General features: G+C 37.1%; 2 protein-coding genes across 2 annotated transcripts; both read right to left on the bottom strand.

Annotated features, from left to right (window-relative positions):
* Positions 1–1,721: 1,721 nt before the first annotated feature.
* Positions 1,722–8,762, bottom strand: eef1a2 (eukaryotic translation elongation factor 1 alpha 2). Its single transcript, XM_017487746.3, has 8 exons — positions 8,453–8,762; positions 8,017–8,244; positions 7,250–7,429; positions 5,422–5,718; positions 5,166–5,316; positions 3,997–4,253; positions 3,453–3,687; positions 1,722–2,438 (listed from the first exon to the last, which is right to left on the bottom strand). Exons 2-8 carry the CDS (start codon positions 8,158–8,160, stop codon positions 2,311–2,313), a joined length of 1,392 nt encoding a protein of 463 aa, XP_017343235.1. The 5' UTR covers positions 8,161–8,244; positions 8,453–8,762; the 3' UTR covers positions 1,722–2,310.
* Positions 8,763–8,894: 132 nt separating this feature from the next.
* mrgbp (MRG/MORF4L binding protein) lies at positions 8,895–13,582 on the bottom strand. The gene is made up of 5 exons (XM_017487747.3): positions 13,347–13,582; positions 11,966–12,087; positions 11,772–11,853; positions 11,298–11,372; positions 8,895–9,890 (listed from the first exon to the last, which is right to left on the bottom strand). Exons 1-5 carry the CDS (start codon positions 13,480–13,482, stop codon positions 9,679–9,681), a joined length of 627 nt encoding a protein of 208 aa, XP_017343236.1. The 5' UTR covers positions 13,483–13,582; the 3' UTR covers positions 8,895–9,678.
* Positions 13,583–14,341: the final 759 nt, after the last annotated feature.

Below are 14,341 nucleotides of genomic sequence, written 5' to 3'. Positions count from 1 at the left end.
TTGTGAAACCAAACTAGAATTTTTGGGGGTATAATATTTAAAGAAAAACAACTCATCACCCAAAGAACACCATGGTGAAGCATGACAGTAGCAGCATCATGCTATGGGGCAGCTTCTCTTCAGCTGGGACTGAGGCTCTAGTAAAGATAGAGAAACTCATGGATAGCTCCAAATACCAATCTATTTTAGGTCTCCGATAGAAAGCTGAAAATGAAGAAAATTTTTACCTTTGAAAACAAAAATAACCCAACCCACAAATCCAAGTTAACTAAACCAAGGCTTCAGAAGATAAGCATTTTAGAATGGCCCGGTCAGAACCCACATCAAAAACCTCTTGAATGGAATATTCCTTCAAAACTTGATAGATCTGAAGCATTTTGCAGGGAATAAAGTGGAATAAAATCAAGTTAGTAGACTCATACCCAAAAGGATTAAGTGCTGTGTTACAAGCAAAAGGTGCTTTCATAAAGTATTAGTTAAGGGGTGTGCACACTTATGAAACCAGGGGATTGTAAATTGGGGGGGGTTCCTAAACCATTTAACTAGAATTATGTTGGTTGCTATATCTCATTGAATGTTGTATGATTTATCTTGGTCTCTTTTTTTTTTTTGTACATCATAGAAACCTGGAATTTTAACGGTTGTGTGTAAACTTGTTATATCCACTGCATCGTCATTCTGAAAACATCTATGATCTTTTTTTTTTTTTTTTTTTTACCCATTTTATTACCCTCTACAAACTGCTTGAAACCCATGGAAGTTCTAGAATGTTTCTAGATATGTATATTTATTATTATTATTATTATTATTATTATTATTAAAAACATTGCTTATAAAGTAGCACCTGTAATATGGCATACATCAGTTTATTACATCTAATAAAAATTCTGCTTGTACATAAAGTTCTCATAAACATACATAGTTTATTAGGTACACCTAATGAAGCTTCTTTTAGACTAAGTATAAATAATTGTATTTAAAAACATAATTACAGTGTGGAAAAACTGGGGTGTCTAAAGCACTTGCATGCATTTACTTTTACTGAAAGGGTCACCTTTTCTCTGTTTACTACAGACAGACACACTAAGTCAGTGCCAGTGACTGGTCCAGTTTCACTTTACCTCTTTGACTGTTGATGTGTCAAAGTAAAAAGTTATTGACTCTTAGAGGAAGTGCATCTGGTCAAAATAACCCTTTAGTCTCTTACAATGAAATCCTCTTAATTTTCCTTTTCTTATAAGCATTCCAAGACTTGCAGCAATGAGGCCCACTTGACTTTGTTTGCAGACATGTGTTATTAATTTTAAATGGGGTAGTTATCTACTAATCAGTGGTTTACTAACATGTATTTGCTTTAGAAACGTCGGTGAACCATAGAAAAGGCCATTAGAGAAGGCAGCTGTATGTGATTAAAGGCTTTTCTGGCTATTACTGAGCCTTCTGTGATCTGAGCAGAGAATAATTTCTAAAAAAAGGTGAACACTAGAATTAACATAGCATCAGCTTCAGTCCTTCACCCTCAGAGGAATTTGTGGCTATATATTTTTCTAGGCAGTGTTGTTCATTTAGAAATCTGTTGAATAAGATTCTTAGATTCAGAGTGGCAGCACAGAGTTTTAAAAAAAAAAAGTGTTTTAAGTGTGTGTTTAAAAGGTTTCTTGAAATTAAGCTATTTAGAGAACATATCATTGAAAGAAAAATGAGACAGCCTCAGGACATAGTGCACTTAACCTCATAGCTGATGGTTTATTATTCTTTTAATCCAAAGCAGTGCCCCTCATGCAGTATAAATAAATTGTGTTATGAAATGACTGCACTTGTAAACAATAGTTTATAACCAATATAAAATGTCAAACAACCTTATTTTATTTCTTCTAAATGGTTCATTCATTAAGCCAAGCTTACAAAAACAGGAACCAGGTCAAAACCAACTGGCATCCACAGTTTCTAATAAATCCACAGCAAATCTTTAACCTGATCACATCTCTCATTTCATGACTGCAGCACAAACCTCAAATTCAAGCTTTCTACCGTGAATGAATTTTATACACATTTACATATACATGAGTATTATAATACATATTAAAGTTATACAGACTTAAGTTTGAGAGCTTAAATTACAACAAAGCCATGTCAAACATTCAATAAATATTTTCTATCATTCACATTCAGCTGACTATAATATAATCAGTGATTCTATTCTCAGAAAGAGAAGAAGTACAATAGGCCAGGTGAGCATTCCCAGATATAATAAGGGGGCTGCTGCTACTGCTTGGGAGCAGACGTCAGGGGGTACAAGGGCAACAAGATTCATTTGCCAGTTTTCTGAGCTTTTTGGGCCGATTTGGTGATTTTGCCGCTCCCACCAACTTTCTTTTCTACATTCTTGATGACCCCAACAGCAACTGTCTGTCTCATATCTCGCACAGCAAAGCGTCCTGTAAATAGACCCAGGCAACAATATCATACTCACAGAACACAGCATTGAAACATTAATCCTTCTGCAGTTTCATCTCTGAACAGAGCTTGGATCATGGAAAATACATGAAGAACCTAGCTTGATTTTTTTTATATAACTTGAAAATCTTTGGGATAAATGTCTGTGCCTGCTGACTTTAAACAAATATATATATATATATATATATATATATACACACACACACACACATATATTCTTTTGGTATTACTTTATAATAGGTGAAATAATTGCATGGTGAGCCAGACTAGCCAGCCTGTTACCAAAAAACTTGACTCGCTGACCAGTTAGATACCACTGTGTTCAGTTCAAGAGTAAATTCCTGCGTTGCAGACAATTACTATTTACAGAACACAATATTCCACAATCAATGAACTGTGCAATGAAGAATGGAAAAAAAAAAAAAAACTACACTACAATAAGGCCGTGACAGTGGCCATGACAACCGCAACACCGCGGTGGTATACAATGTTTTGTATACAAGTAATACTACTACTACTACTACTACTACTACTAATAATAATAATAATAATAATAATAATAATAATAATAATCACTATATTCATTTGTATTTATAGCCTACTATATAGCGGGACATTTTATATTAATACACAAATTACATAATCATAATCAAACGCCTTATATGATGTTGTCTGTTAGTTTGGCGTGGGTTTGTTTGAGTGGTAAAATCCAGTTAGGTGAATTCTGCTATCTCACTTCGGGTTCTGCCACTGTGATGGATCTTGTTGAGAAACCAAATGTTACATCGGCGATCTGGGAACATTTTACCTAACGAGAAAGAAACGTGCGCATGTTCCCCGCTTACAATATAATTAAGGTCATGCTATTATCAGATCAGTGGTCAGTAAGGTCAGACCATAGCCATGTGCTCTCAAAGGAAAAGAAAATTAGTCAGTACTGAAACAGCTTTCATAATCCAAAATTATTTGTGACTGTTGTAGGAGTATACACTCACCCAAAGGAGGGTACTGAGAAAAACTCTCCACACACATGGGTTTCCCTGGAATCATGTCCACAATGGCAGCATCTCCAGATTTCAGAAACTTTGGGTTGTCTTCCAGCTTCTTCCCTGAGCGACGGTCAATCTTCTCCCTCAGCTCGGCAAACTTGCAGGCGATGTGAGCCGTGTGACAGTCGAGGACGGGGGAATATCCAGCACTGATTTGCCCTGGATGATTTAGAATAATAACCTGATAAAGACAGACACAGCGAGAAGAACAATGGTACAAAAAGAGAACTTAATTGAAGCAGCCACCAGAAGACCTTCCTAAGAGCAATTCAGAAGCAAAAAGGTATACTGTAGCATAACCATTAGTGTGTCCTAGTCACTCAACCTGACCTTCTGTAGTATGCAGAACAAGTCTGATCATTTTAGTTAGATAGTTATAATCTCATCAGTATAGCTGATTAGAAATAATGACTTGTGTTGACATCACTATTAGACATACCTTTCTTAGGGTATTAAGGTATTGGATGTAATAGTCAAATATTTATCTGACCTGTGCTGTGAAGCCTGAAGCTTCCTGGGGTGGATCTGACCGGCTGTCCCCACACACATTCCCCCTGCGAATGTCCTTCACGGACACATTCTTCACATTGAATCCCACATTATCACCTGGTACCGCTTCACTCAGGGACTCATGGTGCATCTCCACAGACTTCACTTCTGTGGTGATATTGACGGGGGCAAAGGTCACCACCATACCTGGACGCAGGATGCCAGTTTCCACTCTGCCCACAGGCACTGTTCCAATGCCTAGGGAGAAACACAATAACTGAGATATCAAGCATACTCTCTCAAGCTTTTAAGAATTGGCATTCAAGGCATTTTGACTGCCTTGAAGAAGCACATAAAAGCGATGAATTTGTAATAGTAAAGGTGAAACAGTATCTCTACCAGTTATTGAAGCAATCAGTTCTGTTAAATGCATGGAAAAAATATCTTCAAGGAATATATTCAAGTGCAGAGGGTTGCATTGGTTTACTACTATAAGCAGGCCATTCAGAAGACAAAGATTCAAACACATTTACTTTCAAACCTAAAAATACAAGGCGTTTGCTGTGATTCATAGTGTTTGAATACACCAAAATGTGATTCAAATAACTAGCCAGACACTGATGCTTATATTTTAAAAAGGAATTATTTTAATTATATCAAGCATACAGAGCCTTGCATAAGTAACCAACCCCTTTAACTTTACCATTTTGTCAGTACAACATGGAAGTTGTACTGACAACTGTTGTACTGTACAACTAATTGGAATTTTTACAATTTGATTTACATAATATGTCTAACATTTTTTTTTGTGACACCAAAGGTTAATTCAACAAAAAGCAGACATGTATAGATGCAAAAGTATGCATAAGTATTCACACACACACACACCCCTCGGATTAATTCTTGGTAGAACCATCTTTGGTTGTAATTACAGCTTCATCTTCTGGGATAGCTCTGCACATCGGCATCCTGATAAGTTATCTCAGATTTGAGGCACAAATGTGAAAAAACAATTCTGTCTAGTGTAATCCATATTAAAGGCAAAGCAATAATTCAAATTTTTAATATATGGACAAATTATAACTGGATACCCACTATGAGGTGTCAATACTATAAACAAACTGTGTGTACCAAATACAGTACATAAACCTTATCTAAGTGGATGCAGACCTCCAATTTTGTAAACATCCTGCAGAGGAAGGCGTAAAGGCTTGTCAGTAGGACGTGTAGGAGGCATGATAGTGTCCAAGGCCTCAAGGAGAGTGATTCCAGTGGCATGCTGTTCCTTCCGCTCAAGTTTCCAGCCTTTAAACCATGCCATCTGAAGAGTACAAGGGTTTAGACATGACATTCACTGCCCAGCATAATAAAATATCTAAAAGATAACGCATGCACACGCTGCCATGAACACATTCTCAACACTTACATTAGTAGAAGGTTCCAGCATGTTGTCCCCATGCCATCCAGAAATGGGGACGAAGGGTACAGAGGCAGGGCTGTAGCCAATCTTCTTGATGTAAGCACTGACCTCTTTAACAATCTCATCATAGCGTTTCTCACTGTAAGAAGGCTCTGTGGAATCCATTTTGTTAACAGCAACAATCAGCTGCTTGACACCCAGTGTGTATGCCAGCAGGGCATGTTCACGCGTCTGTCCATTCTTAGAGATACCCGCCTCAAACTCACCTACCCCAGCTGCCACTATAAGAACAGCGCAATCTGCCTGGTAGAGAGAATATCAGAGAGAATAGAGTTCACTGGTTCAGTTTGAAATCTTTTACTGAATTCATGCATGAATGAATGAATGAATGAAAGAAAATGAATGCTTTTTTACAAATGAACACTTTTTTAAATTTCCTTCTAGGATTAATGGCATAAATTTAATAGAAATATAGGAACTTGTGATAGTGATTTAACCCCTAAAGTATAAATTTTCTATGCTACACACCATACTGAGAAAGGTCATCAGAGGATTAGGTCGGACAATTCTTGTTTAAATAAACTCCACTTTCTGCCTGCCTGGGAGAGCCATAATTGCCCTTTGAAGGTTACGGGAAGTTATCTTCAAGACCAACAACCAGGATAAAAATAAGACTCTCTCTTGTGGAAGACAATAGGACAAAGAATTATATTTCTCAAGGGGGGGGGGGGGGGACTTTCCTTTCACACATACACCAAATCTGAAAATCACTTAGGACATTCATAAACAACTTCTTCATATATTGTGTTGTTTGTGCGATAATTGCATGCTCCATGAATTTGTAATCTTCTTGTATCCACTGTTGCAGTGGATTTGACAGTTGACAACAATTATGTACAGTGAGTCAAAAAAGGCCTTGTCCACGATCTTTGGACACACTGACTCAACTGACGCTATGGCTGGACCTTCGGGGTAATTCCCACTGAAAACTGTCCATACGGACTCATAAGCCTTCTTCCACAATCCCTGGGGAGGCTGACGTGACACTACAGATAGACGTTCGGCACAATCTCTACTAAACTAAACAGACAGACTAAGGACTCTTTCTCTGCACTGTCTATCGATGCCATGGATGAGTACGTTTAAGTAACCACAAAGATCAGGACCAAACAAACACACATCAGAACGCAACTATAAACTTTCTCAAAGTACCTTTTTCAACATTCGCACAGTGGTTTAGCTAGAATTAGTATGTTAAGTAGATCCACTCTTTTGCCCATTTCACATTAGATCCAAACAGCTGCCTACTCACTGTGTATGTCCACCTTTAAGGTCCACTCACTCAATCAATTACTTTGACTACATTTGTATATATTTAACTGATATTTAATCAAATATACTTCAGATATCAGCCAATTTATTACTATTTCGTCTCTTGGTGATGCAACCATCATGTCATTACCTTCTGAGATTATGATATCTTTGGACTGGTGCCCAGTTTAATAGAGTTATTATTACTACTACTACTACTACTACTACTACTACTACTAATAATAATAATAATAATAATAATAATTTCTAATATTTAATTTAATATTAATGATTTACCCACCTTAAATACCCAACACAGAGGAGATTCATTACTATCAATTAAGGTTACAAATACATGAAATTAAAATAAATAAATAAAAAATTAAGCAGATTAAATTGTTCCAAACTAAAAGTTTTTTTTGTTTGTTTTTTTTCCAGTGGAGCCTATTCACTGACAATACAACAATATCAAAAGCTTTGATTAACATTGGATTGCAAAATATATTTATCCACAATGCTTCACCTGGGAAGTCCCTGTAATCATGTTCTTGATGAAATCTCTGTGTCCTGGAGCATCAATGATGGTGATGTAGTATTTTGAGGTCTCAAATTTCCACAGGGAGATGTCTATTGTGATGCCTCTCTCTCGCTCTGCCTTCAGCTTGTCCAGAACCCAAGCATATTTAAACGAACCTTTCCCCATCTGAGCAACAGAAAGGACATGTCAAAATTAGTTTAGACCTTTGCTCCAGCATTGATCTTACAATAAACTAACAAGCTATTAAAGAGAAAGAGAGGAACAGAATAATGATGTATATACTATGTTATGCACAATTACCATATTTTCTTACATGAAAACCAAAAATCAAAGCCAACTAATGCTACTGAATTTTAAATAAAAATGGAAAATATGGACAAATAAGCCCTATATTATGCAGAGCAAACTACCCATAACCTTAACAATAACTACTTCATAATCACTACTATCATTACAGCAAACTTAATATGGCATATCAGGAGCTGCCATGACGTTAGCACTTCTTTCCATCTTTCCAACTTATGTTAAGGTTCTGTCTGCACACAGACTATGCTACAAAATATGACAACTCTCACTACAACTCCCAGAAATCTTCGGCCTTCTTTCACTCAGTCCAAGGCTTCACTTGAAACCCACAACCAATTTCTTCCCTTTTTTTTTTAAACCCCTTGCTTTCAGAATTAATCTGTAAGAATAACACTTAAAGAAAAACTAGAAGCTGTTGATAGAGTTAACCTCAATTTCAGGCTTACCTCTGCAGCCTCCTTCTCAAATTTCTCGATGGTTCTCTTGTCAATGCCGCCACACTTATAAATGAGGTGGCCAGTGGTGGTGGACTTCCCAGAATCAACATGGCCAATCACAACTATATTAATATGTATCTTCTCCTTCCCCATAACGAAGGATCACAGATGTAAGAAAAAAAAAAGAAGAAAAGAGGTGGTGTCCACCCAGAATTCCCCTGCCGTGGAGTTATGCACCTAATAAATAATAACACTTTTTATCATTAGTTTATGAACATGTCCCACACAATACCCATAAAAGGTGAACTAGATTATGATGTTACAATTAATATAGTATATAAAAATTAAACAATTACATATTTTAAAAAATAATAAAAAATCTCCTATGAATTCTATGTCATAAGCATAGGTAAACATTCTTAGGCAGCTTCCTCTGGTCACTTACCCACAGCTGTATATAAGCAGCTCTGTGTGTTCCTTCTGTATGCTCAAGAACACTGGGGCTGGCATACACTAACTGTGTCTGCCCAGGGAACGCAATGCAGCACTTTAAGGGAAGAGGGAGGTTGAAAGAGAGAGAGCGAGAATGAGCAAGAGAGAGAGCGAGAGAGGGCGAGAGAGAGAGACACAGGCTAGAGAACTGCAAAAGCAGCAGGACAAAGTAGGCAGGTAGAGATGAGCACGCAAAAGGGCGCACACAAACCTCAGTGACTCAGCATGTTGACCCAAATTTCTTCAGGCTTAAAACATTTTTTTTCCCCTAGGGCCAGGTATGCACTGTTGAGACCATCAGCATTTGTCATCTTTGACAATATGGTCCAATGGAATCCTATTTTGTACTCTTTCTATTTTCTGATGCATATGAGAACAAAAGAATGTAAAGGGGACTTATTCAAAAGATTAACCAGCGCAGGCCAGCATTTATTCTTTTATAAAATAAACCAATGTTATGCCTGATTTAAGGCTTGCAGACATCTTTTTTAAAAAACAAAAAATTAATAAATACAGATGGTTGTAAAAAAAAAAAAAAAAAAAAAATTATAATAAAAAAATTAAAATAAAAGTCACATTCCTCCTTAGCAAATACACAATGGAAATGCATGAACTTGATTTGAGTCCATCTCGCTTAAGTTACACACACCACGTAGATAGTCTGAAAATCCAAAGCAAGTCACGACAGAAGCATTTTAAACAAGAACTGTATTGTAATCACGAAGCAAGTTGCACTAAGAACTAAGTACAGTACTGAGCCTCCTATCCTTAATTGACCATTATGGCGGTCACAGACCATTATCAAAAAATGCCATCAAACATGTTCAAGTACAGAAATTACTCTGTGAGGTCACTTCAACAAAATATGATATAACCTTACCTAAAACATACTTTCGATATGTCTGTACTATGAACCACAGCCTGGAAGCTTTTGACCATTGCTAATAATGTTCTATTGGAGTCCAGATTATTGTTCAGTATGCTGTGTATACGTGTGCACTGGTGTGTTCCCTCATACACCAAGCTTCTGAAAAAGATCAAACAGAGGACCATCCTCTCATACAGAAACAGTGCCTCACAACATATCACTTTAACCATGGCCAAGACACTGGTTGGCCTAACGTAAGCCATCTCAGTCCTGAGGAGTTAGATCCTCCAAATTAATCACGATGGCCATGACTATGTTCTGCGGCGTTTAGCTCCTCCAGGGCTGGATGGGTTGCCGGTGCTCAGTGTTTTTTCTGAGGCCCGATTTCGTTTCCTCTTCTCACCCGTGGCCTCCTTGGAGCCACCACCTGACTCAACTGAATTCGCTTTCTCCCTCTCACGCTCTCGCTCCTTCTCTCGCCCACTGCTTGAGCGTTCAGTCATCTTCACTGAAGAGTTGCTGCCTGGTAGGACAAAGACAGGACGACAGAGGGGGGGGAAAAAAAATCTTTTGGAAAAAGGGATGTAATAAATATATATTTTTTTTACTTATATATATATATATATATATATATATATATATATATATATATATATATATATATATATATATATATATATATATATATATATATTATAAAAGTATATATACATATACAAATATATATATTTTTTTAAATAATCACACTCCACCTAGAGAGGTTTCAAAATGAAGATTTCAAGTTAAAGTAAACATACCCAATGATGTGGGACAAGTATTTAAACACTATATTTTTACAGCATTTTTTTTTTTTACTTAAAATGTGCATCAGAAAAGAAATGTGGGGCATTGCATTTGTAATTTTTGATGTTAAAATGGCACTTTCCTGCATCAATCGACAGAACACTTTAATTTTATACTTCAATGCCATCTCCATTCATTTATGACCATTCCTTTTTCAAATAAGAATAATAAATGTAATTATAAAGCAGAACATACATCAATCCACACAAAGAAGCTCGACAGGAGTATTGTGCACCTCCTATACTCTTACCATTACCCAGCCCTTTCAAAACTAAACACTTAACATTGCACTGACAAACACATAACACCTGGTGCATAACAAACAGCTTAACTAGCATCACACACAGTACCACTACCACATCTTCATAGACAGAAAGCTGTGTCTAAATACATAATCACATTCATGTACAAATTCTGGATAAGGGTACACACATGGAGATGTGCATTCAAAGTGTAACCTATTTTGACAGCATTTATTTTCGTGTGTTTTTGGCACATTACTGATACAGCAAGAGCACATCTCATATCTCATATGCTCATATCAATATGAGCATAAATCTCATATTAGTTCAACTCTCCGAGTATGAATATAACAGCTGGTTCTCAGCAATGTGTAGATATCTGAAAATGCAAATTATAGAGGTTTACTGGGGTTAGCCCAGAAACAGCATGTTAATATCGGCTGCATTACTCATCATCAGCCAAGACAGCCACAATCATATAGCCCTTGAAAACAAAAACTTCCTATAGTTTAACCTGCTTTGTTCAGGCAAACACTACAACTACCACAAAAACCAAATCCTTGATTGACCATATCACACTCCCTATACAGAGGCAATGGAAGGAAAAAAGAAGGTGGGAAGAAAAGATAGATAAAGATACACACGCGCAAAGTCTTCTGACACCTCTGGTACTGAACAGAATTTTAAGAACAGACCAAACATACGTCTTCTATCCATAAAAATTGCAATGGTTCTGGTTTAAATTGATGACTTGCATCAGAAAATTTAGGAAAAAGAAGGCAAAGAGAAGAAGCAGATGAAAGCAGAGCGAGAGAGAGCGAGAGAGAGACTAAGGGTGCAAGAACCTTCTTCATGGGTGGCCGAAAGATCCTTCTCTTCTTTAAACTCTTCCTTTATATCATCCTCTGAACCTACTTTCCCTGTAGCAATTAAGGAAGAACAAACATTTGGTTAACACACAGCAAACACCTCAGACACCAGAAAAAAAGAAAAGGAAAAAAATGTAACGGCATCACAGTAGTAGGTATCCAAAATGAATGGCACTCAGTATGTACCTATATAATAATGATAATGAGTCTTTATTGATCACATACATATGCACAGTGAAATTCTTTTCTTCGCATACAATCAGAGTCACAGAAAAGAACATACTGAATAAAGATGTTCAGCTAGACGCCACTGCAGCAGGACTTTGAAGAAACCACTATTAACAATCAGTTCCATTATTTGTTTATTTATTCAAATTTCATACCGCTCACGTGTAATTAAAATTCACTACTAGGCCACAGACCTCACAAGTAAAGGCAAAGGTAACTCACCTTCTCTGACCTCCTGTATTATGTCCTCAGGCAGGACAAAGCTCTTTTCAGAGTTGGGAAAAGGGAGGATTTCAGACTCATGCTATGGAACACAGGAAATAAAAGCTTTTTATGTTCAAGTTGTTGGTTTTTTTTTTTGTTTTTTTTAAACAGTCAAGAGTTGTATTAGATTCTAAGTCAACAGGTTGACTTACCAATGCCTGCATGTCATACATTGTTCCCAGGTGATCCCAGATGACCTTTGATGACACCTGCCTTCCAATGTTTTGGCTAAATTTATCACGTATGCAAATCATGTGGAAATGACGATTGACCCCTGTGATTTAAAAAAAAAAAAAAAAAACAAGTAGCCTTAGGCCCCAATGGTTACTACAGTTCTGATATCAGCAAGTTATTAGTCATCAGTAGTTTGAAATGGAAATGCAACCTTACAATAGCTAAATGGAAATGAAGAGCTGTTTCAAAAATTGTTTATTTAGCACATTTTTAGACTGAATATGCGTAGACTGAATATGTGTTTTTTGGTAGTAGTCGATATCAATACCAAAATAAGGAGCCTACTTAGTATTAATCAATCTGGGATGTCACAGAACATTTTATTTAGCCCTGTTTATGTTTTGCCAGTTTACACAGTGGCAATGAAAAGTGCATGTGTGTTCATACACTTATGCAACTAGGGTTGGTTCTTTATAAATTACCCACATTAGCTACCTTGGATCCAGTAGGGTTGAGAACAGATGGTTTCGCTTTACTTCACAAGTCTGCTTCTGTACAGCTGTAAGTATTATTGTTTTCACTGCAATGAAATCCTTTATTGTCACGTACTGATTGTCAAAAACAACACATACGAATATGAGTGAGTGAGAGATCGATCAGATTTTAGCCAACCAATATGTATGGAGAAGTGATAAGGCACAAACTGAAAAGTTTTCAATTTTACTACACAGACAATGTCTTTTATAGACAATGTCTTTTACGAACAAGGTCAACGCAACACATTAACCGAGGCTGCCGTTAATATGGGCTTGACATGTTATTACATACAGTAGGACGAAATGATGTATGGAGGCATGGATGACAGGGGTTATAGCCAGATGTAGTCAATCTACTAACTGTGTAATTGAAAAATAAAAGGCGAAACATTATCATACAGACTAGAGGTCTTCAATCTCACTGTAGGTTTACAGTTTACATTTCTCACTGTTTCTGTAGGTTTACATTATAATCCAGTAGGATGCACAGCTCTGAAGACCACAATGTGAAGGCATGTCAAGTCTCGTTTCACGTTTAGTTTGCTAGTTAACAGATTTGACCCGCAAAGTAGTAACTCGCAGGGCATCTAAATTAATTAAAACTAATTGGTGAATAACCAAACGAGCTACACTTGTTAATCTTATTTAAACGGATTCAATTAAAGTAAATCTAACTAATGAATTCCCATCAACATTCCTCACGCTCACTTCTCTCTCATCGTGAACTCTGTATCGAGGAAGCTCGAGTTTGTTTGCACTCCACACCGAGGATTCAAGGCCTACTGCGGTAAGACTGCACAATGAAGCCAGAAATGTAGCTTACCGACTGGTTTGTGACCCAACATCGCGTGAAATAGACACACTTCCACCTCTTGGCTCCATACCACTGATTCATCAGCAGCACAGCTTCCTGAATCCACTTGTTTTTCGTCTGCTGAGACAACTTCAGCCTCCCCCATATTTCTATTCAAGCGTCTTGTGTATTCTTCTTCTTCTTCTTCTTCTAGTAAATTTTATGTTTTTGGTTTGTTTCCACCGAACCAGCTAATTGTTACGTTGTCGCCCCCAATTGGCCTGGAGCGAGAATACGTGTTTGGAGTACGACCTGAAAAGGTTTAAAGTTTAAATTAAAAAGAAATAAAGGAAAAATCTTTATATCTTTCTGTTAGTCTTCTGAATAAGATCCTTCCCTGGGCTTGAGGCGGGAATACACACTGGATGGCTTGCCAATCAATGGCAGGACACTATGTACTAGTGATGTTACATATGGCACTGAAGTAGTTATGTGTCGTTCATTTTGAACGAATCTTTAATATGACTCTGGAATAACGGGTTGTCTCAGAGTGTGATTCGTTCATTTCTGACCGCGCATGCGCTGCAACATTCCCATAGGTTCTGTACAGGAAACAGAAATGATTAGTTCAACTCTCGAGTCTTTGGGGTCGAGTCGTTCGTTCTTCCGGTGATCGCCTCATAGGCTGAATGACTCAGATCGGGAGGTGAGGTGACTAACAGACTGCATAACATGAACACCAGCTAAATTATTAATTAATTATTTCTGTTTCTCATAATTTGGCCTAGGCTGCATTAGCCTATAGTTTATTTTTTTATTCCAAATGTGATCAACGTTTGCATAAGTACTAGATGTGTTGGGGAATTTAACATGTAACATTTTAATTATATTCTGCTGAAATTAACAAAATGACTCGAAACAAAATTCGTTAATTTTGCTGAACGAGAATCAAAGATCCCAGTCAGAAAATGATGCAAACTTCCTATCACTACACTGAAGGTTCGAGGCATGTATCAAGCACGCAA

Source organism: Ictalurus punctatus, chromosome 15 (genome assembly GCF_001660625.3).
Source record: "Ictalurus punctatus breed USDA103 chromosome 15, Coco_2.0, whole genome shotgun sequence".
NCBI classification, from domain to species: Eukaryota; Metazoa; Chordata; class Actinopteri; order Siluriformes; family Ictaluridae; genus Ictalurus; species Ictalurus punctatus.
This window is presented reverse-complemented; position numbering and strand designations above follow the sequence as displayed.